The sequence below is a fragment of the Oreochromis aureus genome, linkage group 19 (genome assembly GCF_013358895.1).
Source record: "Oreochromis aureus strain Israel breed Guangdong linkage group 19, ZZ_aureus, whole genome shotgun sequence".
Lineage (NCBI taxonomy): Eukaryota > Metazoa > Chordata > Actinopteri > Cichliformes > Cichlidae > Oreochromis > Oreochromis aureus.
The window spans coordinates 12,028,344-12,039,490 of record NC_052960.1 but is presented as its reverse complement, the minus strand read 5'-3'; the positions used below and the strand labels follow the sequence as shown (position 1 = coordinate 12,039,490).

Below are 11,147 nucleotides of genomic sequence, written 5' to 3'. Positions count from 1 at the left end.
GTCCACAGAGACTCCTGCTTTCCCTCCATTTGTCCATCATCACTGCAAACTGGAACTCAAAGCAGATCTTTGGTGTAACCCCCACCTTGAACCCACTGAACTGTCTTGCTGTCCTCATACGTGTCCTGCACCACCCTCACATACTTCTTCTCTGTCTAATAGGAGTCTATTAGTCTAATATCTAATACACTCCAATTTGTTCATGTAAATGGAAAGTCCTCATTACAGACTAATGTTAATTATGGAGTTCCACAGGGTTCTGTGCAAGGACCAATTCTGTTTACATTATGCCTGCTTCCCATAGCATGCATTCTCATTCCCATGCAGATGATACACAGCTCTATCTATCAATGAAGTCTGATAACGTACACCAATTAGTTAAACTGCAGAAATGTCTTGACGACATAAAAACCTGGATGACCTTAGTGAGAAGACTTTTTTTCCCGTTTTAGGCCAGAATCTGTTATTCAGTGTCCATATTAAACAAATATGTAAAACTGCTTTTTTGCATTTGCGCAAAATCTTTAAAGATTAAAAACATCCTGTCTCAGAGTGATGCAAAAAAAACTAGTTCATGAATTTATTATTTATAGGACTATTGTAATTTATTACTAGTGGGCTGTCCTAAAAATGACCCGAAAAGCATTCAGCTGGTCCAAAATGCTAAAAAGGGGCTAAAATAAGAGAATATTTACGTGATCTTGATTAATCAGGCCCATCTTAAAGACCTCATAGTACAATATCGCCCCAATAGAGAACTTTGCTCTCAGACTGCTGGCTTACTTGTGGTTCCTAGAATATTTTAAAGTGGAATGGGAGGCAGAGCCTTCAGCTTTCAGGTCTCTGTTCACAGTTTGGATTTGGGAAACAGAAACCCTCTCTACTTCAAAGATTAGGCTTAAAACCTTCCTCTTTTTTAAAACATATCCCTTAATTATGCTGTAATAGTCCTAGACTGCTGTGGTTCCCTATGAGTGTTTCTTCTTTAACAACCCTTTTCAGTCACTATATGTTTATAGATAACTCCGCATTTCATTTAGTTAATTACTTATTATGACGTGCTGGCTCTTTTCCACATTATGTCTTGTATCCTGTCTTCATCCCATCACTCCCAACCAGTCATGGCAGATGGCTGCTGCTTTTTGAGCCTGGTTCTGTCTCAAGTTTCTTCTGGAGTTTGGAGTTTTTCATCCCCACTGTCACCAAGTGTTGGCTCATAGGAGATCATTTGATTGTTGGCATTTTCTCTATATTTTTGTATCCTTACTTTACAGTATAAAACGTCTTGACATGACTGTTGTTATGATTTAACTCTATATAAATAAAACTGAATTCAATGGAATTATTACAGCTCACCCTTGTTCTTCACACTCAGTACAAATCTTCTCCATTACATTCTCTCACTCTCCAGGATGGTGTAAGGCAATCTTGTCAATCCCTGTCCTCTCTTCTAAACATCTCCATACCATCACAGGTATGTCATGCAGACCTACCACCTTTCCACTCTTCAAAACTAATCCTCTGCACTTTCTAATTTACTCAATCTCCTCCATCCATTCTCCTCTCTCTCATCTTCTTCATTCATGAACTTCTAAAAGTATTCCTTGCATCTTCTCAACACACTCTCTTCACTTGTTAGCACATTTCAATCTGTCCTTAATCACCCTAAGCTGCTGCACATCCTTTCCCATCTTTCTGTCTAGCCAGCCAATACAAGTCTTCTTCTCTTTCCTGAGTGTTCAGCCTGACATACAATTCACTTTAAACTTTTTCCTTTGCCATCTGTCTCTTTGTTATACACCTAGCTCCAAATAATCCTAATTTCTTTATGCTCTTGGCCCTTACTTCCCTTCCACCTGCACGCACAATATATCTTTCTATCGCTCCTTTATATAAGCCAGCTCTCCCCCTTTAGTCCCCAGTCTCACTTCTACCTTATCTCTCACTGCCTCCTGACATTCCTTCCCCCGTCCTCTTTTTCTCTTGCTTCTTTGTCTTCAGCCAACAGTAGCGCAGTTTCCATTGGCACCCTGTTGGCCAACAGCACTAGAGGTGGTCGTTGTTAACGCAGACCTCGACCGATCCAGTACGGAAATCTTATTCTTGATGATCAGCATGTTTGATTTGGCAAAGATTTTATGCCGGATACCCATTTATCCCAGCTTGAGACCAGCACTAGGAATACACCCCCCCCCCCCCAATGGCTGGGTTGTATTTATTTATAAACAGTATATAAAAAGAAACATATTTGGCTCATTTGTGCTTTGTTTTCCCGCTCCCTCAAACACAGACAGGAAGCATTATGTTAAAAGTGGATAATATAAAAGTTGCATCCAAAGAAAAATCACCTGTTTTTATTTTAGCTCTGTAGTTAAAAAAATTTGCACAACAAAAGTGAATTACTTTAAGTAATTGCTGCTGTAATATGATGTAAACTGTGGCGCCGACCTCTGTTTCAGCCTAAAACATATTTAACTCTCAGAAAACACATGCAGTACATAAACATAATTTCCAAACATCCATTGTTACTCGTTCCTGTTTAGACCTTTGATCTTAAACTAATGGACATGAGAGGATTTTCCCACAGGCTTCCAGCTGAATGAATATTTTAGGAGTTCGCTGAGGTATGAACCCTCACACATATCCAGTGACATCTGCATGTCTTTCTCTTTCAGTTAAAAGAAACCAGTCACAGTGTTTATGGGCATGTGGTAACCTGAGTCTTACTGTCAAACTACTTACTTCAGCAGAAGAAAAGGTGCTCCAGGCACATGATGAAGCTGCTGTGTAGTCACAGTCCAAAACAAACATATAGTTCAAAACAAGAGCTTCAGTAAGGACTTTCCATGAGTCATTATAGGATTTAAGAAAACTAATTTAATTCAATGTGCTGGTCAAGAAATATATGAGTCGGGGAGTGTGAATTGTACTGGAAAAATAGAGTATGTAAAGTAGATGATACAGTCTAAACAACAGATAATGCACTGCCTGACCTAATAAAGCACGCAGTAACAACAGTAACATTATGTACAATCATTAAACCTGACATAATGCACTACAGGACATAACTGAAATATTAATACGAACTCTAAGTGGTCTTCAAAGTACCTATAACAAGATTTGAAAGGCCATTCAGTGTTTTGAAAAACTTTATTATATGATTATGGTAATGTTATCTGTATGCTTGGGCACATCACTAACCAGGTATGATTTCAACTGGACATTAACGTCAGAGGCTAAAATACCACATAGACGGGATTTTCCATGAGGCCACATAAAGTAAGGAGGGAAGCTCTCGCAGAATCGTTATGTTGGCAATCAGCATCGATCTCATCATCCAGATGAGCAGACTGGACCAGACTACGCCTGTGTGATATGTAGGAATTGTACCTGCAGGTACCTTAAATATCAAGTCCAGATAGAGGTGATGACGGCCATGCCCCAAAGCTTTTAACAAAACATGCTGATCATCTTCCTCTTATCAGATAAGGAAAACTAGGTGAAATAGCTTGAATAAAGCTGTAAAGGTGTCACAATATGGCTAGCAAAGAGCTGCTTGATTTGCTTTAGCGACAAGTTCTTTACCTCAATATTGTGATTTATTAGCATTTCTCCCTGTTAACATGTTCTTCCTGTTATTACTCACCAAAACAACTTTTTATTACAACGTACCAACTTGAAATCAGTGATCTCCTTTCCCAGATTTTAAATACTTCCTTCTTTTTACTGTGTAGATTATTGCATGGATTTGATTTTGGGTTTGTAATGTCAACATGAATTTTAACATATCAGTATTAAAAATACATCAGTACCACTTCTCGGTTTCTCTGCTGATTGTGTGTCCTCCCTGAGGAGCTACTTTTCTTAAATATGTAGTTTTCATAAAACTTTACCTTTACACTAAGAACAGTTCAAGGCATATAGGAGTACTGCGCTTTTTATTATTAATTAGTCAGTAAAAAGGAGACCTGTCATATACTAGCACTTAGTTAGACCAGCCATCAACCCTACATGGCGATGGCCTTTAAATGTTTACCCAAAATTCAACAGGTGAATTTAAGTTTTCACCTGTGAATGCTCAAAAATCAGATAAAACAGCCAGGTATACCAAACCCTGTTTCTGCTATTACCCTGTAGTTCACTTAATGACTTCTTTTAGTACAGAAAGTAGACAGTCGTGTTTCCCCTTATTAGTCCTATAATTTAAATTTGTTGCCAATTAGACTGGAATAGTGCAGCAGATAAATCAACATTTCCAGGTGAATACAAGTTGCAAAATTTGTACACATACTCTTTTATTGCTTTTTTGATGAAGCCAACTTTCCATTAGATAACTGAAAATTCAAGACGAATGTCAACAAAGGCAAGAAAGTTCCTCTTTTTTAAGATTATGTAAACTACACTTCCCTTTTTAAAGATCTTTGTGTCAAATGACACACATTCAACTTTGCAGAAGTCAAATTTAGAAGTCATTTTGTGATTTTTTTTTTTTTAGTTTTTTACATTTTCAAACAGGGTGTGGTGTGCAGTAGTATAAATAAGATTTGTCTCAGTTGCATTTCCTGAATGGATTCACCCCTGAACCTCCAAATCTCCTCTATTTCTTTTATTTATATTTAGAGCAGATTGTCTCCTTGAAGGTCTGCAATTCAAACTCCAGATTCTGCATCCATGTATTTAACTGGGCAAGATACTGAAGTCGAAGTACCTGCTGATACATCTATCTGGGTCCATTATGTGTGCATGGGCATTAAACCTGTGTCTGTGGATAGGATGCAGTGTACAATGTGTTTTGAGTGCAAGGTGAGAGTTAAGAAAAAGCATCAACTATAATCCATTAACCATGGACTAAACTAGGAGAGGGTAGAACATCAGCCAAGTAACATTATGAATGCTGCGAATGTACTTGGATTAGTTACATGAGTAAGCCCATATAACATACATTTCAACAACAAATTTGTGCAACAGTCACTTAGCATCAAGAAGGTCCAAAGACTTGCTTGTCAGGTAAACTGGTGATTCTAAAGTTGTTATTGGGGAGTGACTGTTTGCTGACTGTTTAAGCCTTTAAAAAAAAAAGACGCTGATAGCATGCCGTGCCAGCACAGGAGAGATGAGCCAAGGGTGTGGATCAAATATGTAAAATTCAAATGAACTACACAGGAATATAATGGCATGAATGTTAAAAGTGTGATTTCAGTTGTGTAAAATGGTTGTAAGTTATAAATTTGATTTACTTTAAGTCAAAAATGTAAAAATCAAGAGTAAAATTTCTGAAATGTATCCAGTGGTTGAAATTCTGTAGTTGTTTCTAAGGTTGAAAATGCAAGATGGAAAATGCAGAAGTTTCGACAACTCGAGTGGTTAATAGGATTTTTCACACTTCTCCAAGTGGACAAACCTGCAAATTCTGCTGCTTTTATTCACTTTTTAAAGATTGTTTCAGTTATCTGCTGCACTACAAGTACTGTAAACTGTACATGTGCTGTGTCCAATTTTCTAAAGTGTTTCAGTGTTAGCATCGTTACTTCAGAGTGAGTTCAGTCCACCATCACCTAAAGACAATGATGCAAATTCACTAAATTGGTCAGCAAAACCACCAGCTTTACCCAGCCACTTGATTAGAGACTTTAAGGCTCAGATATGTTCTGATATGAGGCTAAAAAGCCAGCGCAGGTTGTCAGGCGTCTACTGAGCATAGGATGTCACCCCAAAGTGAAAGATGTTTGCAGGAGAAGAGATGTAATCTGCAAAGCTGCTAGCGAACATACAATAAACACACAAAGGACAGGACATGAAAGCAGAGCACACTCCTGCTTTTTTTTTTTTTTTTTTTTTAGTTTTCAGATGTTTGCTTACAAAACATGTTTCTGGTTGTGCATGAAATCTTTTCTAATACTAATCATATAACATATAAAGCAATTAGGAATGAAAAGTTCTCCATTATTTTTTGCATATACCCTGTTTGCATACCTGCAGGAGTAAGAAAGACAGGTAAACACCAGCTTGAAAACAGAACATTCAGTGCAACTTTCACCTCCGTGCACAGACACCAAAGGAAGAGGGGAAAAAAATCAATTACCTCTTTTTTTTCCTTTTTTAATTACATTTTAGAAGCATAGATGCATTACTTATGAAAAAGGTAGAAAAAACACCAAGTCTTTCTCAATAAGTTAAACCTCTCTGGGCGAAGAGCAGGGCCGGCTCACACAACAGAAAATTTCCTAGAAAGCATTCAAATTCAGTAAAACAAAAGACATTTTGAACTCGTGTCACTGAAATCAAAGTGCGTCTCTCTCTCTTTTTTTTTTTTTTTTCTTTTTAAACTTGAGAAAAAGAAAAACACAGAAGATGCAAGTGGCTTTTGTTACGTTCCTTCCACCCTTTTCCACAGGGTTTTTTGCAAGCATTTTTCTTGAAACTTCAAGTTTCAACGTTTGATCGACAAACAAATAAGCTGAGTTATAACTGGTAAAAAAACAAAACAAAACAAAAAAACAGAAAAAAATTAAAATAACAATAACAATAATTACAAAGACAGTAATAACGAGAAATGTAAGTAATAAACACAGTCCTGTACAGTCAGGCTCATTTTCTGATTGACCACAGCCAAACTGATCGATTAGTCTTCAGAAGTCTGATAGACTCATACTGATTGAAGAAAAGTGGCCAATGCTGTCGTCTCCTTTCAGCTGCCCTCGGCTATGGTTATAGTGGGAAAAGCCTCATCCAATTCATATCCCCCGCTGCTGTGGAAGAAACACACGAGGGAACGTTTTTACACACAGTTAATGACAGCTGACAGCAAAAACTCTCAAAACTGGGCAAAAATCATAATGTTTTACCGCTATTTAAAATGTTAAAGTTATGCATACCCCTTAAACTCTTCTTGGCTTTAAAAATAATATTGAGTATTTAGTTTAACTGCTCTTTACCTTTAATGAAAGCACAAATTGTTTTTGATCTAATGCAACATCAAAACCAGTGTTAATTTTGACAACACAGCTTGGTTTAGTTTTATTCATCATTTAGGCATCTATATTCTTTTAGCTTTAGATTATAGTTGATTGAATCTAAAGTTTATTTACATTTATTTCCATTTGGAATTGCATTAATTTCCACCCCCGATTGTTTTGAAGATGGGAGAGTCAGACCACCGCATGAGGTCTTCTCCAGCACATCCAAAACATTCTCAAAGGCCTTAAGGTCCAGATTTAGTTGTGGCTAGTCCTATTCCCTGAACCACTCCATCATAATAAGAGTCTGATGAATCCTAACATTGTTATCTTCCAATATCCCTGAAAGAAAAAAAAATCCACTGCTGGGAAATACCTGGTCACTCAGTATATGGCAGTCAGCTGATATTGACCTGACCACATGGAGCAACCCCAGATCATAGCACTGCTTTCACAGGTTTGTAGGGTAGACACCAAGCATGATGGGTGCATCCGCCTCTCTTCTTACCCTGACGCACTCATTACAGACCACATGACCTTCCTGCATTGCTCCATAGTCTAATCTCTGTTACCTAACAAACTGAACCCTAATTAGCCCAAGTTTAAGGCTACACAGCCATTTAGTCTCAATCCCTCTCTCTTCACACTGTGCGTTTGTGGAAATGCTCTTACTTTCATTATTAAAACACAGCTGTGACTTCTACTGTTGCCTTTTTTTAGGATTTAAATTCACCAAACATTGAAGTGATGCAACACAATCATTAACAAAGATGTCCTCATCATATTTCTCCCTCAGTGATAAGTTCACCACTATTCTTCAAAGTAATGTATCTGTAGGTTTGTAGCCTAGTTGTAATAGATACAATCACCTTAGATGCTTTCTTTGCTTTGATTTTTATTCGTATTTTACTTTCGTTTCCTTAGCGTCTCACGTTATAGTGGTAGCTGGATAGGCGTATGTTTTTCCTTTCCTCGTTTTTGGTCGTTTGAAACAACATTGTTAGCTAGAAGAGGAAAACTAATAACAAAAAGCCAATTAAAAATAAGCATCCTCAAGGGTATGTGGGGATTTCTCACCTCACTGAGGTTCGCAGTGAAGGTTGTCCTGCAGAGCGCTCAGTCCAGTTCATGTACCTCGTCCTGGAGGGACGATGAGGGCCGCACCGCTTCACTCACTCGTTTGGCCATAATGTCCCACTGTGGAGCCAATACTTTGGATTTGGCACCTAAAAAAAAAAAAAAAAAAAAAAAAAAAGACCATGAGAGATGTCACAGGAGAAAACAATAAAATAAACACAGCTCTAGTTTTTTAGTCTACAGGCAAACAAAACTACTTTCAGATGCTCCCTTATTAGTACGGGGCCACACAAAATGATTGCTTTCTTCTGCCCTCTGCTGGCTTCCTAAAGTACTTCAGCACTGAGGAAAAACTCAACACCAAACCTTATTTTTGCTGCACTTTAGAAAACTTCCACTTCACTACTTTTTATACACTTCCATCAAAGCCCATCAGGCCAGCCCCATTAACAATCACATTTAGTTGGCAGCACAACACAAAGTAGCAATAAAATGATGTAACATTCAAGTTAATTGATGTTCAAAATTGAAATTAAAAACTCTAAATGCACTTCTGCTTGCTAGAGAAGCAACGAAGGCTATTTTGCAAATACTTGTTAGTGAGATTTCATGGCAGACTGTCATTCAGCCACAATGTTTTGTAAGAAGTTATATTTCTGCATTGAGGTCTGAGCGCCTCTCCTCAGCATTTACATGCTACTATTACATAATATTGTTCCTATGCTACTTTGTGGTCTTTCAGCATTCTTTTTTTCTTTCTACTTTTCTACTCCTCAAACGATTTCAGTAAATCATCACAAGTCTTGAATCTAGAAGGAGACTTTACTCGTCCCTTTCACCAGCTTTTTACTCACAGTAGAAGCTTCTATTCACAATGATGCAGCACATCTCCAATTTCATACATATAGAAACATCCTAAAGAATTTAATTGCCTGTTCCATATGTATAGTGTTGTCTGGGTTAAGCAAACAAAACAAAATGTAGCAAATTTTAAAAGTAGGAAAGTTGGATGAAAGAAGTTTCTTTTACCACTTGGGGGCAGCAAACACAAACTTGCCATTTAGACAGACAACAAATACAAAAGTCAAGATTTAAGCCTCTTTTGGTCCCATTTGTGGTCTCTACCAGCTCCTAAGGGAAATACAGCCCTTAGGTTGTTAATGCCTCGCTACTTTCATCAGCTCGTCACTGTGCCTGCTCGCAGCCAAAAAGATGCTGTGAGAGCGTGAGAGTGAACCAAAACGGTAAACCTGCAGGCGGAACAGCTGAACAATGAGCTGAAACTCATTACGACGCTCCATAAACTCAATTTGAGCAGCAGACCTGGGTCACAATTTCCTGTGCGTTCTGACCACAAATGATCCCTTTCACCCTACCACAAAACACATTCATTTAATAAGTAAGACAAATAAATAATGCCGTTTAAAAGTAATGAAAATAAACATGCAACAGAAACCCTTTCTGTCCTCTGATATGATTGAGTCAGCTAGTTGGAAGTGAAACAAACGAAAACTAATCCCTAATCCTCGAACCTGGACGATTTCCAACTCAGATCTCCTCCTGGTGTGTTATCCCAGCCTGGGCCTGAGGTGGGCTCATAGAGCAGTGGAGATACTCTCCCTCAGGATACACTTACCGAACCCTCCTGATCCTCCTTTCTCCCGTTACCATGACAACATAGACCGTAGCCTCCAGCTAAAGAAGCAAGGCTGATCGGATCCTGTTGCAATCTCCCTCTTGCTCTCTCCTCCTTTCCCTGGCATTCTCTCCCTCTCTTCATCTCCCAGTCTGTCTCTACCCATCTTTCATTTCACAGGGGAGAAAGAAAGTGGGACATAACCCCCCAAAAAATAAATAAATAAATAACATACAACAACATAAGAGCCCCACTCAAACTGGTAAGCCTTTGGCAGTGGATCGTAACTATGTGCTGTAGCCGCAGAGGTCGCAGGTGTAGATTTATATTCTGCTTAAATAATCTGTGTTAAATGATTCACAATAGTGAGATAATAAATCTAAATGTGGCATAATTGCAATAATTTAAAATAAAAAGGCAGATACATCAAGTATTATTTAATTCAACTTGAAAAACATGAGAGCTGCCTCTTTAATGGTCCAAATTTGACAAAATGAGACAAGCAAACTACACGAAGGTAAATTCAAGTTGCCTGTAAGCCTTTTCAGAATGTTTTTTAAAGGATATTTTCATTTTGAGCCACAAAGGGGATTTTGATTAGAATGCATATTGATGGTACAAGTCTTTAACAACCAAAAAATAACAATCTAAAAAAACCTATGCTTGATATGTTCAACATATCAAGCATAACTTGGGCATGTGCTGAATTCAAGCTTACAGACTTAAATGCTGATATATTTCTGCCTGCCCACAAATACTGCACATCTGCAAGCCACATTGCAACCCACCCCCATCCCAGCCTGCTCTGTTCTATACAAAAGCCTTGATGCTGCTGCTGCTCTCCCCGCCTTTGGTTTTCCACATATCTGTGAGGAAGGGTGGAGAGGTGCAAGAACAAAGACATGCTGCCAAATATATACCACTGCAGATGGAAATAATCTTCTATGGTGGTTGTGACAAATAGGAGTTCGGTGAAGATGAAATTCTTTGACGCTGACGAGGCAAACACACGCAGATTGTATATGTGCTTCAGAGTTTCTAGTCTGTCTGGCTCACCATCCAGTCCATTGTGCTGCTCATAGGTACGCTTGCCCAGGATGGTGGGAGAGCCGTTGTTGAGGATGGGAGAGGACTTTATAGGGGTCAGACTGCCTGTAGAGATTGACCCTCCGCGAGTCGGTGGATTGGGCTTGGATGGACGGGGATGTGCTTCTGAAACATGATCAGAGACGCATGAAGAAAATGACAGAGGAAATAAATTCATTTTGTCATAATACCTAGCTCAAGGTATCACACCCAGTTAAAAGTGACCTGAAAAACTAGAAACTGAAAAATGAACATGTAGTGGCGAATCGATCTCACCTAAATACCGAACAACAGACTCCAGAGGTTTACGTTCCACAGGTTTCAGTGGCAAAGGCTTTTTTGGCCTGTCTGGTAACCGCAGAGCACCTGCACACATTCAGTGAAACAACACA

The 11,147-nt window shown here is 38.6% G+C and overlaps 1 protein-coding gene across 3 annotated transcripts in view; it reads right to left on the bottom strand.

Annotated features, from left to right (window-relative positions):
* Positions 1–6,082: 6,082 nt before the first annotated feature.
* Positions 6,083–11,147, bottom strand: part of mta1 (metastasis associated 1) — a 49,529-nt gene continuing 44,464 nt past the window's right edge. For 2 of the 3 annotated variants that reach the window (XM_039603498.1, XM_031737011.2), the window contains exons 16-19: positions 11,032–11,121; positions 10,726–10,881; positions 8,034–8,182; positions 6,083–6,749 (exon numbers count right to left, since the gene is read on the bottom strand). In XM_039603498.1, the coding sequence (XP_039459432.1) occupies positions 8,073–8,182; positions 10,726–10,881; positions 11,032–11,121 (356 nt within the window). In that variant the 3' untranslated portion in view covers positions 6,083–6,749; positions 8,034–8,072. The remainder of the gene's footprint in view (positions 6,750–8,033; positions 8,183–10,725; positions 10,882–11,031; positions 11,122–11,147) is intronic. The other variant, XM_031737012.2, reaches the window with a different exon arrangement.